The sequence below is a fragment of the Bombus fervidus genome, chromosome 13, assembly GCF_041682495.2.
Source record: "Bombus fervidus isolate BK054 chromosome 13, iyBomFerv1, whole genome shotgun sequence".
In the NCBI taxonomy this organism is placed as follows: Eukaryota; Metazoa; Arthropoda; class Insecta; order Hymenoptera; family Apidae; genus Bombus; species Bombus fervidus.
The window spans coordinates 10,156,514-10,172,775 of NC_091529.1; the positions used below are offsets into that span (position 1 = coordinate 10,156,514).

Here is a 16,262-nt window from a genome sequence, read left to right on the forward strand (position 1 = left end):
ATTTCTTGTGTAATTTTATGTATATATATATATATATAATTAATATCTTTATATATATTATATTAAATATATCTACGTTTATGATTTTCAAATAGTATTTACAATCTATATAAGTATAATATTTGCCTTTATTTTCACACTGACATGGCACACAAATTATAAAAAATGTAAACACATTATAATATCCAAATTCTTATTAAAACTATAGAAAAAATATATATACTTGTTTAAATGTACCCAAATTTTAGTTAAAAAAATACTTATTTTAATTTAATATTTTAAATTATATTCAAACATAAAAATTTTTGAAAAGAAAACGAAGATATACAAATATAAATACTTTAAAAAACAATAATTATTTTTTATGTAATTATACAATTTTTATATTTATTATAACGTTAAATAGTCTATAGTGATAAAGATATATCAGTACTTTTGGAATTTCATGTACTTGTAACTGTTATGTAATAAATGCAAAAGAAATTATCATATTCTAACAAGACAAAACTGAATCTTTTTGTACCTAAAAACATTTGTTTTGTGTTAGCTATAAATATATAATAATGAAAAATGCTACTACATGATTTTTATACAAGTTAAAGAGATTGTATAACTTTGTCTAGAATATTATATTTTATACCATTACTTATATTATATGAAATATAATACCAATAGAAATGATAAGACACTACCATATGCATCATTATCAACATTTTTAACTTTGGAGGCACGTCAATTTAATTGTTAACATATATTTAAATATAGTTCGTTTTAGATTATTTTAATAATTGATAAATGCAATGTTGCACATATATGAATAATCGTGCTTTTATCTAATTCTTTTTAATCACGTATAATTAAATCTTCTTAGTTATTTAATAGTTATAATTAATAACTCAAAAAAATGAGTTACTTTTAATTCATTAAATCAATTTAGGTATTATCATTAGAATATAAAATACTATAAATAAACACAAAGACATTATATTCAATAAATCTTCGTAGGATTTTAAAAATTATTCGTTGAAAAACCATTATATAGATTCATCATATGTACTGTTTCCAGAGAGGGCCATTTTTGATAAACTAGAAAGACTTCGACGTGGGCTACTACCAACTAAAAAACTACTGCTAGACTCTGAGAAAATTTTCCGGAAACTGGAAAGTAGACATTGTTATTAAAAATTAGAATTCTTAAGTTTTTCATGTATGGATTACTTACAATTTACGAATTCCAGATTCAGATGTCTTTTTCCATGGTGCATCATCTGGTTCATAGGGAAGAGGCCCTTGAACAGGAGCATCTTTATCATCTTCAACCCTATAATAATATCAAACACAATATAATTTCTTAAATATTGTAATATTAAATTGTACTGAAAAAATCTCATTATAATTTACAGAGCAAGGCAAATTATTGTTATATATATATGAAACGTACGTTTCAGGTTTTGGTCGATATAATTCTAGTTCATCTTCTAAATCTGATACTCTAGCTTTCAATTCATTCCGTTCATGTAAAATTTCTTTCAACTCGGCGGTAGTAAACCTTGGTCTGTCAGGATCATCCAAATCATATATAGCTTTATTTGTTAAATCTGGGCAACCCTGTAATTTACTTAGGTCTTCATTTTCTTTCTTTGCTAAACCAAGGCGGGCTCGAAGATTTATCAATTCACGATTTTGATCTTGCAATTGGGCTAAAAAGTCTGCTCGTTCCTCTACTAAACCACGTGCTTGCATTTGGGCCTGACGCTGTTTCCGCTTTAATTCTCGACCGACAACCCCGAGTTTTTCAACCTGTGCTGTCAGCTGTATAAAATAGAATAATAATTTACAATAAAATATTTATTATTAGTATCTAAAAAAAAAAGCGAAACAGACAATTAAGGAAATTATAAAGTATCAAACATATTACATTTACAAAAGCATTACTTAATCACAATTTATATTAATCACGAATTACATACGAACATAAGTACCAATTTACATTTTCTATTTCTGTATTTTTTTGCAGCAGCTCTTTGTCTCTTCCTCGAATTTGATCTCTTTGTTTGTCTATCATAGATCTTAAGTGCTGCAATACTGCAATATCAACTTCTTGACTAGCTGTAAAAGCTGGAAATATATTCATGTAACTAATAAGACATATATACGATAGAACATTTATAGCATCGTGTTAGTAGGAAAAAGGTTGTTAGTACTTTGTTTACTGCTGTACTGACTATCACTACGTGATTCTTGCAGAGCCTCTGATAATCGTCTATTTTCTTCTTGTAACCTTGTTACCATTTCTACTAGGTCACGAGATTCTTGACGCCAATGTTCTTCAATTTGTTCCAGTTCCTATATAACAAATAAATGTTTCTGAATAAATAAGAAAACGAGGAAGTTCTAAATATACATCTATCAAATACCTATGTATATGCATCTGTATATATGTGGAATTTATGAATTTTTCTAAATAAAATACCTTTTCAAATCTTTGTCTATCTTCAGCTTTTTCAATTTTATCACTTTCGAGTTGTGAAATCTTTGCTTGTAATTCTTGAACTGTAGTATTTTCACGTTCATTTTTGGTTGCAAGATTTTCCAATAATTCTAATGCATGTATTACTTTTGGCATAAGATTGGTCACAGAGTCTACTCCATATGAATCTATGAGCTTTTCACATTCTTTTCCTATTTCCGATGCAATATCATAAACATCTACAACGGATATGTCGGATACTACAGCATATTCCTCCATATTATGGGTTGTATAATTTCCCAAACAAAAAGGCATGAATACTTTTTATATCAAAGTATATTATATGTGAAGCTGCTGAAATATATAATAACATATTTTAACAGAAATTATGTCAATTACTAGCTAATTAGTTTTAATATATTAATACAATGATTAATTAATTTAAATATTACAATTATTTGTAAAAATTTCAATATTTCAAAATGTGTTACGATCAATTAGTTAAATTAAAAAAGATACAATGGAACGTAACAAAATATTAATATTAATATTAATTTAATATTATCATAATCTGCATTCAATATAACACACTTTTATATTAATTTAAGCCTGGCGTTAAGAAATTTAAATAATATTCGTTATACAAGAATATAAACGATTAGAATATATACATCGATAACAATTAATGTGTCTGAAAGTATGAGATCATGTCGATTAAGCACAGTTGCAATCAGATTCTATTTAGTGCTATATGGCAGTACTGCAGAGGTTCCACTTTTAATATACGTACGTGTACATATAGACGATTTTCATCACAAGCACCGTATGTATCTTTTCGAAGTAATAAATCGAAATAGAAGAAAAAATTAGAGAAGTTTGAAATCGACAATCTAGTGATTCTAGATTAAGCCTAGTCTCCTTTTTGGTACAGCGATTTTCGCAAACTGTATCTATCGGCGAGTGTTAATCAAAGCGATACAATGATTGGACATTTCCAATCGAACGCAACAGAATCGTTCAGTAATTACACATTTTCATAATAATATTTTCCTGAGAAACTATAACTCAAAAATATTTACTTATATGTATTTTTGTATTATGTTCAATGTAAAGCAAAATATCGATTAATTCCTTGCCTTACATGTAAACTACATTGTTAATTTTGGATGCTCCGTTCTAAAAAAAATAGTAGGATACTTGTATACATACCTATGTCAACAACAATATGTATATATATACACACATACATACATACATATATATATGTTGAAATTTATAAGTATTTAAAAATTGTTTATAAAAAATTCCATATAAAATATTGAAAGAATTGATTTTTATTACTTATCTTATTCTTCTTGCGATCTAATAATGATGAAGTATTTAAAAGATGGTTAAAACACAAAGTCCTTTTTACTTACACTAAATACATGTATGTATAACAATTCTTTCATTATTTTAAATAATAAAGTTAATTTTAAAATGTATTTATTCTTATATTATGTACTTTTAATGGGAGCATTTTATCATTATTGAATAAATATTAGTAAAAGATAATAATAGTAACAATAATTAAAAACGAAAATTCTTGTTTCTATAGATTATTCAAAGATCTATTATTTCACATCTATTTTATCTTTTCAATGTTTTAAAAATATACATATGTATTTGAGAATTCTGTTTCATAAAAATTGTACTATATATATTTAATTTTTTGGTATCAGTTTTTATTAAAACATTTTCTATGTAATACAATAATATATATATTTTATTTTATATTACATTTTCAGTGTACAGTCGTTGTGTAATTAAGATATTAAATTTTCAAAATTTGAACATATGTATATTAAGTTTTGTATAGCATATAAATTCTGACACTAGTAATATCTATCTTATTAAGCAAAAATCAATATATAACAAATGAAAGTTTTCTTGGTGATTCACTATAAACTTGTAAATTATACAATTTATTATAACAAATTGTTTATAACAACATATAACATATCTTCAGTTAAACAGAAATGCAAAAATATAAATTCAAATTGATTTTATCTATTTATAAAATAACTATAAAATGTAGTTAAATTATTGTCATAATTTTTTTTTATTAATATACTTTTAATACTAGCAACATAATTAAAAATGCAAAGATAAAAAATATAAACTTAAATATTTAAAATTATGCTATTGAAGTTATATATGCAATTCTGAATTACGAAAATTCTTGAATGATTATTATAAACTATTTTATTACGTAAATTTATTAACAAATTTAAACATAACAATGAACTAAATGATAAAATATTAAAAATATTACATTATATTATTTGCAATAAGTTGGCAAGCATACAACATTATTTGAAAATACTGCATGTTTTTAATAAAGGTACATAAGGTATGCTAATAATGAAATTTGCATTTAAACATTTTTTATGTAAGAAATTATTAAATTATTAAGTTACTAATATTACAATGCTACAAATTCGATATTACTTGTAGTCATATAAAATAATATTATTCTACCATGCATTACATTCAAACATTTGAAGCACATTTGTTTGAATTGTTAATAATTCTTTATTAAATTAATATTCATTTGAATACTTGAAACAGAAATAAAACTAGAATACTTTAATAAAGTTCCAATAATCTAGTTTAATATCACATTATAGTAAATATTTTATACTAAATATGAATTTTAAAATAATAAAAAAACATGTTGATTTTTAGTAATGAACAAAATACACATATAATCATATTTTAACCAGTGATCATATTACAATTTCATTGTCATTTAACTGTTTCTTAACTACCATAATTTTTAAATAATTGCACTCATATATTAATACTAATTTTAATGTTTGTTGACAAAAATTGAGCTGGAATAATTTTTGTATTCTAATAATTAAATTTTGATATGCTATTTATATATAAGCAAATATTTTATAGTCATACAGTAATATCGTATTATTGCCAAGTATCAATATTTCTTCAGTTGTTAACATACATATTGTACTAATGTTTCACTTTAAATATTGCAAAAAATTTGATATTTGTATATTTTAATCAATACAAAACTACATAATAAAATACTTTTTACTTTATATTTAACATTACATTAGTGAAGGTAAAAATATAGGATAAAATTATTACAAGATAGATGAATTGTTGATTTCAGTTAGTGTTCGATTTACGCACAGTTTTATCTAGCAATATTTAAAAATTCATAATTTAAAGTACATTAATTTATATGTATATAATATTTTGTGCTACTAAACTTTCAAATCATATTTGTGGATATATATTACTCAGTAATTATGACTTTATAATTATATATTAAGTTAAGTACAATAAAAACAGGCTATGTAATTATTACGCTTTGTTAGTCAATGTAAAATTCATAAGTATGCGAATATATTTTCCTTGTTGTTAAAATAAATTTGTCATAACAGTAATTTGATTGTTAAATTTTAAATACATTTGGAACAATTTCCAAAGTGTTGATTATATTATGTAACATATTAAAATAATAACTTGGCACTTTCCTTTGTTTATCTAAATATTTTTAACTATTTATGATCTTGGATTAATATACATATATTTAAATATAATTTCAAATAAATTGATTCGGTTTGTAGCATATGTAATAAAAAGTTATTAAATAGTTTAATAATGTAATATGTGTATATTGTATAGGAAATTGCTCTAAATGTCAGTCTTTATAATAAGATTCGGCCGATATATTAATAATTAATAATTAATATTCACGAAGGGCCTATTTTGAATAAAACTTTCTATATATTTTCTCTTAACACAATTTTCATATAACTAGTGATTAAAACGGATAACATCAACAAAAATGTATAAATCTATAACTTTTTAAGCTGATCCCTAATTTGTCTATCTACATTTATAAAATGAAAAAGATACTATTATTTTCATATTTATAGCAATATTCTGTATAATATTTTTACATTCTCTTCAATAACTTTACATAAACATTTTAAATTCTATAATATGATGTATTATACATAAGTCTAGCAGTGTGTGTGTATATCACATATTACTTTATTAAAACCCTGTAAGAAGGAAAGAATATTTTCAATAGTTACTATATCGTCAACTGAATTTTAATTTGTGTGTTCAGTCGTCTTACATATTAAACTTTAAACTCCAGATTATTTGTAAGAGATATAATGGCATGTTCTTGTGTAATAGCAGCTAACTCTTTTAGCCACTCATCTAATACAACTGCACATAAGACCACATTTTGTACTGGACTTACTTCATTTGGGGATTCCCAGGACGTTTTTGTATAATACCTAATCAATGAAAAATTCGATAGTATATATTATAATCTTTATAAAAAAAAGTTTGTGTAATATTAGTTAAATTTGTAACATATCTTTTTAACAATTTTAACTAGTGAATCTATCAAGGATATGATACTAAAATATTTACCGGTATCCAGAACCATGTCCAATAGCTTCTAATTGATTTTCAGATATACCAGTTGATTGATTAACAGTATTGTTTAAACTACCTGGACCAGAACTGCCACTTGATCTTCTAAGCATTTGCGTAAAAGATGATGTTAAACTCCATCTCTTATTTTCACCTAAAACGTAATTTGTTTAAGTTTAATAGAGGAATAATATTTATATATTATTCTTAATTGTAAGCGATTATTATACCTACATCGTTTGAACACTTCCAGGAGTGCATGGCAATTATAAGCAATAATATAATATTTATGTATACTTATATATATGCATCAATAAAATATGTTAGTGAAGTATAATTAATATTTGAATAATCAGAAAAATTGTACCTCTTGAAAATGGTTCCCCACTCAAAGAATTTCTTTTAGTGGATACAGAATGAGCAGCAGCTTCTAATGCATTTTTTCTTGCATTTACTAATTTATCCTCGCGGTTAATTAAAAAGAGTCGTGCTTGTTCGACCAATATATCTATATTATTGTGTTGTGAAAGAAATTGATCTATTTTATGTTTTAAAGATGCAAGTACCTGATGAAAGATGAAGTTTCTTTTTTATAATCTTATACACTATTTGTGGATATGTACATAATAAAAATATGTATATAATTACAAACCTGAAAAAGTGATCTAATACTGGGTTGAAATACTAGAGAATGATTTAAGAGAAATGATTGTAACAAAGGCTGTGGATATATTGCTAATCTGCTGATAAGACCAGTTAGATGTAAATTAACATATAAATTATTGCTTGTCATACATTCGAGTTTTCGTAAAAGAACATCCAAAAATATACCGACATTCGGTTGTCCATTAAACACATCTTGACGGTAATTTTCTTTACTTTGTTTATTCGCTGTTAATTCTTCTGGTGCAATTGAACTTGATTCTATGATGCTATGAAGAGATAATATACCTTGTTCTTTGTTTGATTCAATTTCTATTTCGTCATGTTCGCTTATTCGATCTTCGCTAGGTTCATTATCTGGAGTTGACTGCGATGAACCTTTAAATGCAAAGCTTTCATAGCCGCTGCTTTCCCCTAACGATAAGAGTGAATTCATGGTGGTGTTCGAATCGTCATTACTGCTATCAAATTCTTTTTTATCTATTAATGACATTTCTTTAACAGAATCTGATATACCAATATCTTCGTTTAACAATTCAGCAATATCTGCATCTAATTTTGCTTGTTCTTCTAATGATAACTCTATGCCTGTTGCCGCAAGGGATTCTATTTTTAACTCTTTTTCTATTGTATTTAAATCCTTTCCATCTAGCAAAGATATGTTAACTAGCATGTTATCTATTGATGAGTTTTCAATAATTTCATTAAAAACTGTTGGTTGCTTTGCTGTCTCTAATGATAAAGCTTTATTTGTTTCAGTTTTCTTCTGAGATTGATCTAATAATGTATTGTCATCTATTAAAGTAGTCGCACTGCTTGTAGTACTATCTTTTGGTAATTCTCCATTGTATTGATATGACCAAGTAGAACAAGCAATTCGGCAAGCTCTTATTTTTTGCCGAGCATCACATAAATATGCATGATAATTTCCATAAAGGCTGTCTGATAATCTGACGCCATAATTTATAGATGCTGGTAATGACTTCAAAGATTCAGATGTAGCATTTGAATATTTTTCATATGTTGTATTGTTAGGTAAAGAATTGAATTGAGAATTTATAGATGTAAATGGTGAGCAACAACTTGGTGTCAAAGACAAAAACTTCTCAGCTGCACGTCCAAAAGGATCTATATCTCTTAACCTTCTACGTTGGGAAAGCATTACATGAGAACAAGGACTTAATGCACCCAGACATAATTCTAGCATAATGTCTTCACAATTTAAATTAATCAAAGTTTCAAATAGTCCCAATGTTACTATACATAACTAAAACAAAGAATTGAAAAATTTTTATGATCTTTATTACTTATTATACTTACTAAAAGTTATTAACATTGTCATCTTTTATAATATGTAATAAAAATAAAATATATACCCGTGACCTAGAAGATATCCTTTGAATAAGGCTATCCAGTATTCTGCATTCATCATAATTATCTTCAAGTAAAAATCTAACGAACGAACGTAAGAGACCAGGTTCAGTTACAGAACGAAGAAATAAATCAAAATAAGCTGTGGCTGCAACTAATTCATCCACTGTTGTCTGTAATATTAGAAAATTACTTACCTATAATTTTGCGTATATATATATATATATATATATATATATATATATATATATATATACTTTATCATAACTTAACTAAAAATTAAATAATAATTTTAAACAATTAACGATTAACAATTTTTAAGAACTGTACAGTTTAAAATGTGTAAATGTCATTAGGAATTTATAATTCATGAATAAGCAATTATTAATAAAACTGCTATAATTCTATTTAATATGTCTAGATTTTAATATTCAAATTTTATTTTGTGGTAAAAGAAGGATATTAGCATTTATAGATAAACATTATCTAAAACACAAAAAAACTTCAAAAATAGTTAAACATAAACTCACACTAATATTAATGTAAAATAGTTTCAAGCTACATATTTTTATTAGGAAAACAAATAAAGCATAAAGCATAAAACATGAAACAAAGACAGAAAACAAAAGCATAAAAAGCATAATATATTTAAATTTTAAAAATTTAATCACTGTAATTTGGAAAATTTATGTATAAAAAATATAAATTTTATGAATAACATATATTTCAAGTATTTTATGTAAAGTCATTAAACATAAGGTTTTAGGTATATTTTATAATATATATTTCATATGGTTTATAAGTCGTTTATAAAAGCTTTATATATTAAATGTGTATTGCAACTATTTGCAAATATAGAATTTCAGTAAAAGCTTAAGCCTGCACTAATATTATGTTATTATTTATATAATAAAAATCACGTAATATCAAGAAGGTATTAAAACTTCCTAGAAGTATTAAAACTAATATTAAGAAAATAAAGAAAATTGAACAAGTTTACTACACTAACTGCAGTGTTTTGTACTAACCCAATGTTCTTGTGCATCTAGCTGTTCTATGGTCAAACCAACAGAATCCTGAGCACCATAAACATGTCACCGGATAGCCACCAACAACCATATCATAACATAAATGATTCGAACTTTATATTAGCATTATTATTAATACTTAATTAGTACTAGATATTAATATTTACATTTACCACCACCACATTGACAATGTTATATGCATTTAATAACACATCTATATGTACCTATAAGAATCTATTAAACAGGAAATATTAATAAACTTTATGTTCAATTCCAATTACCAATTATTATGTATTTAATGTTTTCAAATAACTAAGTGGGATATTAAAATAAGACGAAATAATTGAAATCATTATAAAATTGTGTAAAAACCAGGAAAAAGTCATATGATTAGAATATTTCAACATTTAAAAAAAATTAATTTATGAAAACGAGAGAGGAAGTATTGTATATATGTATGTTTAATAATAACAATTTACTAACCATATTCTATTTTCAAATAAACAAGTTGCAAGTACCTTCTTTCACCACACATACATGTAAAGTAAGAAAGATATTGCAATGTGTTATAAACAAAAAAGATATATAATAATTATCTATTATAATCATAAAATAAATATACATATTTAAATTTCTAATATAAGTTTATAAGCCATTTGCAGAATGATACATTTCATCTAAATTAAAATGTAAGCAGATGTTTTCATTTTAAATAAATAATAAGATATATATATGTGTACATTATATTCACCTGTAACAAAGCTGGTCCCATCACAGGTACCAAAAAGCCATGATATAAAAATTCAAGTAACAGTTTTTGTACCAAAGGATGTGCGACTTGTGCAACAGCATTACAAAAGTCTAAAGAATTCATTAAGTGCATCAATGCTGGTAAATCATTAACATCATCTGGTGTTAACCGATGCCAATCATCTGTTTCAATATCTAATTTTCTTGGTAACAATGAATATAGCCCGCTTAAACCTGTAGCTAATACCTAATTATTAAATAAATAAAAACTTCATTAGTACTTAGATACATAACAATATAACATATGAATACATAATAATTAAAAATTATGTTTATGTAAAACTTGTCGCAATTAGTATTATTTCTTATTAATCATTATTTTCTTTTTTTACATAAATTTAATTTATTACACAAAGATTACATACAGGACATATATTAGAATGATCAGCAATGTAGACGCCAACTTCATCATTTTTTTTTGAGAGAGACATACAGAGTAACATGGAATCACGTGCTTGTTGTCCTACCCCACCTTCTCTGTGCACATATGGTATCAGTAATGTAAAAATAATAAATCTAGAAAAATTAATATATATCATTAAATATACATTATGCAATATACGCATGATGTTGTGTATAAATATGTTTGTAATATTCTACTAACTTGTTTTTTCCTATTGCTGTTGAATGAAAAAATAAGTCAAGTAATGCCATGTTTTGCATCAAGGCAACACATAATTGATTTAATAACACTACTAATTTTTCTTCTACTTCTAATGGCATAATATCATTTGCACAATCTTCAAGTAATCGTAACAATGGTCTGGCAACTGGTTCATGGGCAAGAAGAGTACCACTATGTGATACTAAAAGTTCATATAGTTTTAATTGTTCTAAACGAACGGCATTATTAAATCTGCAAAATTACATACAATACAACATACAATACATATATTACAACATACAACATTATTTTTATATTAAATAATATTAAATCACAAATTTTTATGATTTTTAATCAAAGGATTTCTACCTTCCACTATGTTTATTCCAATCGTAAAGTTTAACAAGGAGGTTTTCACTTAATAAATGCTCCAAACAAGGAGAGTGTGTTGCTGTTGTAGATTGTCGATAGTTATTGTAAAAGTTAAAATCACGTAATTCTAAAACTAAAAGAGTTACCATCTGATCTACATGATTAACAACTCCAAGAACATCATCTTGATTACATATTCCTTTCGGCGGCTGTACAAATATAAAAAAATACTTAATTACAATCCTTTCTAATTTATTACGATAATATCAAAAAGCGGAAAATACTACAGATACAAAAATTGTTTGAAAAACTTTCGAATCTTTACTTTTTATACTATAAATGGTATGCTTTAAAAATTGAACTTACAGATGTACGTAAAATGATTTCGTACGCTTGTTGCCAATGTTTACAAAAACTGTCATAGCATGCTGACGGGTCAGCATCTTTTGGCGGAGAATCTCTTGAACGTTGCTTAGTGAAACTAGTTCTCAAGGGGCTACTTCGTAACCAGCTCATTTTTTCGATCTATATTTTATTTACTTCCACGTTCATCAGAAACCTGATTTCACGCATCCTTTCTCTTCGAAATCTCTCATATTACTAACTGGCATAAAAATAAAGTATTCGTCTATCTTCCTCAGTTTCGACTAACCAAGTTTTTCTGTCAAAATTGTCCTACTTATTGAGATAATCGCCCATCTACGCAGCAAGGACACAGTGATAATACAAACTGCATATTTATTATGCGACTTGCGCATTACGAATACTTTGCTAACGCGTGTCAGCGTTATATTATGTCAAATATTTTGTATGTTTGATAACCAGCAACTAATCACTCCTGTATTATTATGTTAGCCCATTAAGAAATCGCCATATTTATTTAACTAAGGTTTAGAGATTAATTTTAACTTTTTTTCATTTTTCCTATTTTCCCAGATTCATTTGAGGTACGTCCATGTTTATACTTCGCAATGCAGTGCGTTTTGTCCAGTTTGCATTTTAGAACCATTTCGAAAATTTGTATTATTTAAAAAGAAATCAGGAATCTTTATGTATCTCCCCAAGATAGGGATTTTCATCTTAAAATCTTATAAAATATAATAAAAAATTTCTGTTTGACTTATATATTATATAACGATTAAGATATAGATATTAATTAAAATAAAATGATGTACTTACATACTTAAGCTTTATAAAGTATAAAGAATTAAACCTCGAACATAGTAATATGACAGATGTGTGTAAATAAATATATGTAAATAAGGTATTGTTTAATTTAACCAAAGAAAATAGTATATTCATTTTACATTATGACAAAGTAATGCAATGTATTAATATTTACAGTTTCTACTCTGTATTAGAATGATATATGGTCAATTTAATATTATAGCTGTCACGAATTTTAAATGTTAATATACATAGAATCTGGATATATTAAAAAATATGAAAATAATTAAAATATGAAATAAAATATGAAATTAATTTTATTAAAAAGAAACAAAAATTCTCGAAAATTTAAAAAACAATATTAAACAATATAAAAGATTAACAGCTTTATGACTTAAAAAGTTTTAATTTTATTATCTCCGATATAAAGGAATCAGACTGAAAAGCAAATGAGATGTTGGAATTATTTTGTTATTTATTCTATAGTTAGCGTGTTACTTAAATTTAACTGTTTTTGTACGTTAATTATAACTTAACCTCAATTCTTTATTCTGTTTCAGTACTGAATAATTTTATGTCTAAGTATTATTTGTAAGAAATGTTACCAAATATATCGTCAGAAATGTCCAAATTTCTATTGAATTCAATTAGATTGCATTTAATTAAGAATAACAGTAACGTAAATCAGTATGTTCAAAGTTTTCAAAGTTTTAGTAACAGTTGTATAGATGATGAAGATGGGAAGGAAAAGAAAAAAAAGACTCAAAGGATTCCCAAAATTACGCTTATACATACAGATAAATCTGTTTCTGTCATGCCATTAGAGGATGCAGAAAAATTAGCTAAAAGGCGAAATCTTGAGATAATGCATGTATCAAATACATCTAAAAGTGGTAGAAGTGTTTATGAACTTGTAAGTTCTTCAATGATTGGCGGGATTACAAGAAATGTAGCAGAAACACATAAAGATGTACAGAAGATAAAGTCTGCTAAGCTATTTACTATAAAACAGAATATTATGGATTATGATTTAAATGTAAAAATCAATAATATTAACAGAACGTTAAAAAAAAATTATAAGGCTAAAATAGTTTTTTCCCATCCTAACGGACTTCAGGTAAGGAAAGCATTAATTGTAACTATCTTTGTTGTTTATAAGAGCTTGTATTCAAAATATTTGAATTGTTAATAATAAGTTAAATTGTATTAATTTAAAAAATTAATTGGTATTCAACTTTAATACAATATCATTAATTTTATATAGGAAGAGATGATAGAAAAAACGAAAAAAAAGATACAGGGAGTTATTTCAGGAACACAGTCGAGAAAAGGTAATACCATACTTGTATATAGTCCTTTATTAAAAGATGAAAATATTTCTTCAAAGGACGATGTTAATGATAAGTAATGTACTGAAAAAGTGGGAAAATTAATAAAATCTTTCATAATTTTATATGACAGTATATTCTAATAAATGATAAATTAAAATTTATTGTATCATATATGGATCTGTCTTGTAAAATTGTGTAACATAAATGAATATTATGTACATAGGACAAGTTAAAATATATAATATAGTAATTTTCAATTATGTAGTTCAAAGTATTGAACAACAAAATGGACAATAATTTTATGTATAGAATTAGAATATTTTACATCCTTAATACTAAAATGAGATTCAAAACTACTGATTTTCAAATCAAGGTGGTTTCTTACATATATATGTATTACACTATATATTATATATAGTAAAACATACTTTAACAATACTTAACTATTCAATAAAATAAAATATTATGCTTATAGTAAAATGTATTATTAACATCAATTATACTGTCTAAGAAACCAGAACTTTCTCGAATTTAGGATATTTATTAGGTGATCCTTTTAGATTATACAGAGTGTCTTATTTCAAATACGAATCCAGGAGAAGAAGTAAGAAGAAGGAAGGGATTGTTTTATCACTTTCAGTTTTTCAAGAACATGAGTTTTTGCAAGAATTTGATTAAGAGTGATGAAAGCTATATCGATATTTTATCTCACTTATATTAATATCATATCGATATAAAAGTCATTAAATTTTGTAATTTTAAATGATTAGGTATTATCATTGAACTCTAGAAAGATATAGACGGTATTTTGCCGCCAAACGGTTACATGTAATCGTATCGGTACATAGTATTATCTGAGAAGTTCTTTATAATTTTGCTATTATATAATGTCTAAGAATACATATATATATGAAAAAAATCGAACATTTTGCGTATAAAAAGTGAATCCATCGGATCAGTGCAAGCAAATGAGCAATGGCGCAATGGGGTGGAAAATCGTGTGTTTCACTGCAACAAAAACTTGCACTTTTTAAAAAATTGAGGGCGATATAGCAATTCTACTTCTGAATTCGTTTTAAAATAGAATAGTTTAATCATCTAGTGGATATGGCAGATCATAATTCAGTGTTGAACAATGTTATCAATATATTTTGTAACTATATTCATATTATATAGGAGAGAACAGAGTTTTGAATTTCATTTAATACTATATTATATATGTATAGTATCATTAGTATCATTATTGTCAGATATACATATGTAAGTGAATATAGTAACTTGACTGTGTCTTGTTTAATAATGACTTATTACTATCTAGCGATATGTGACATATATACTCTTATTCTTAAGATTAATTACAGTATGCTGAGATGAGAAAGAAAGGAAAAGATTACGATTAACAAATAGTGTAAAATCAATAAAAACTGACTAACTACTACGATTATTTGAAATATAAATATTGTGTATTACATTTTCTTTACTTGGAAATAATATTGGATTAAGCTTTTGAATAATAGCATACATGTAAAAACTATTATTACACTCCTCATTTATAAATATTTTCTCCATGTTGATAGTATTTACCCAATTAATTTTACTTACATCTTAAACATATAATTTTAATAAACACTAATTGAAATATTCGATCTTAAACTGAGATCTATATTTTTTTTAAATCTTATATAATAAATGCCACAAATATATATTTTATAATAATACTTGTACAGATAAACATATTTATTGCTACTATACATAGATTGGCTTTTAAAATATTTGAAAAACAGTACATTTTTTAATAATAATTTAAATATCGATTTACTACATACTTTTTCGCATAAATTGTATTGTTTCTTTTTGTATTTATTTTTTTTTTTGGAACATATTTTTTATGAATAATTGGAATGCGGTTTTTTTTGACTGAAAGAATTACTTACATTATATGTAAACTCATATGCAATATATGAGTAATTATATATTACAATTAC

The 16,262-nt window shown here is 25.1% G+C and overlaps 3 protein-coding genes across 12 annotated transcripts; 1 reads left to right on the plus strand and 2 right to left on the minus strand.

Moving 5' to 3' along the window:
* Positions 1-968: 968 nt before the first annotated feature.
* Rilpl (Rab interacting lysosomal protein like) lies at positions 969-3,654 on the minus strand. Of its 5 annotated transcripts, none has more exons than XM_072015137.1 (7): positions 3,612-3,654; positions 2,474-2,824; positions 2,205-2,346; positions 1,991-2,118; positions 1,442-1,812; positions 1,223-1,321; positions 969-1,158 (listed from the first exon to the last, which is right to left on the minus strand). In XM_072015137.1, exons 2-7 carry the CDS (start codon positions 2,783-2,785, stop codon positions 1,035-1,037), a joined length of 1,176 nt encoding a protein of 391 aa, XP_071871238.1. In that variant the 5' UTR covers positions 2,786-2,824; positions 3,612-3,654; the 3' UTR covers positions 969-1,034. The 5 variants fall into 5 exon arrangements, with proteins under 5 accessions (XP_071871238.1, XP_071871241.1, XP_071871239.1 ...); XM_072015140.1 differs by lacking the exon at positions 3,612-3,654 and adding an exon at positions 3,261-3,591 and having other exon boundaries at positions 1,991-2,109; positions 2,226-2,346; XM_072015138.1 differs by lacking the exon at positions 3,612-3,654 and adding an exon at positions 3,261-3,591 and having other exon boundaries at positions 1,991-2,109.
* A 1,042-nt stretch (positions 3,655-4,696) lies between these two features.
* LOC139993540 (FHIP family protein AGAP011705) lies at positions 4,697-12,295 on the minus strand. Of its 5 annotated transcripts, XM_072015360.1 has the most exons (13): positions 12,146-12,295; positions 11,777-11,988; positions 11,408-11,659; positions 11,169-11,319; positions 10,745-10,990; positions 9,994-10,041; positions 8,971-9,138; positions 7,584-8,861; positions 7,299-7,497; positions 7,166-7,177; positions 6,929-7,085; positions 6,624-6,789; positions 4,697-6,546 (listed from the first exon to the last, which is right to left on the minus strand). In XM_072015360.1, exons 1-12 carry the CDS (start codon positions 12,293-12,295, stop codon positions 6,627-6,629), a joined length of 3,036 nt encoding a protein of 1,011 aa, XP_071871461.1. In that variant the 3' UTR covers positions 4,697-6,546; positions 6,624-6,626. The 5 variants fall into 5 exon arrangements, with proteins under 5 accessions (XP_071871461.1, XP_071871460.1, XP_071871465.1 ...); XM_072015359.1 differs by lacking the exon at positions 4,697-6,546 and having other exon boundaries at positions 6,580-6,789; XM_072015364.1 differs by lacking the exons at positions 4,697-6,546; positions 9,994-10,041 and having other exon boundaries at positions 6,580-6,789.
* Positions 12,296-12,609: 314 nt separating this feature from the next.
* On the plus strand, positions 12,610-15,184 carry LOC139993552 (uncharacterized). Of its 2 annotated transcripts, none has more exons than XM_072015388.1 (3): positions 12,610-12,726; positions 13,507-14,063; positions 14,211-15,184. In XM_072015388.1, the coding sequence occupies exons 2-3, from the start codon at positions 13,545-13,547 to the stop codon at positions 14,352-14,354; spliced, it is 663 nt and encodes a 220-aa protein (XP_071871489.1). In that variant the 5' UTR covers positions 12,610-12,726; positions 13,507-13,544; the 3' UTR covers positions 14,355-15,184. The 2 variants fall into 2 exon arrangements, with proteins under 2 accessions (XP_071871489.1, XP_071871488.1); XM_072015387.1 differs by lacking the exon at positions 12,610-12,726 and adding an exon at positions 12,893-13,043.
* Positions 15,185-16,262: the final 1,078 nt, after the last annotated feature.

Bases quoted from the DNA above. Each gene is read 5' to 3' on its own strand.
- LOC139993540 (XM_072015360.1), bottom strand. From the start codon at position 12,295: ATGAGCTGGTTACGAAGTAGCCCCTTGAGAACTAGTTTCACTAAGCAA. The intron at 10,042-10,744 runs GTGAATATAATG...TATGGTGCTCAG, and splicing joins TGGGACCAGCTTTGTTACAG to GATTCTGTTGGTTTGACCAT. The intron at 7,498-7,583 runs GTTTGTAATTAT...ATCTTTCATCAG, and splicing joins GTATTAGATCACTTTTTCAG to GTACTTGCATCTTTAAAACA.
- LOC139993552 (XM_072015388.1), top strand. From the start codon at position 13,545: ATGTTACCAAATATATCGTCAGAAATGTCCAAATTTCTATTGAATTCA. The intron at 14,064-14,210 runs GTAAGGAAAGCA...AATTTTATATAG, and splicing joins CCCATCCTAACGGACTTCAG to GAAGAGATGATAGAAAAAAC.
- Rilpl (XM_072015137.1), bottom strand. From the start codon at position 2,785: ATGCCTTTTTGTTTGGGAAATTATACAACCCATAATATGGAGGAATAT. The intron at 1,813-1,990 runs GTAAATTGGTAC...TATTTTATACAG, and splicing joins AAAATACAGAAATAGAAAAT to CTGACAGCACAGGTTGAAAA. The intron at 1,322-1,441 runs GTACGTTTCATA...ATATTATTATAG, and splicing joins TATCGACCAAAACCTGAAAC to GGTTGAAGATGATAAAGATG.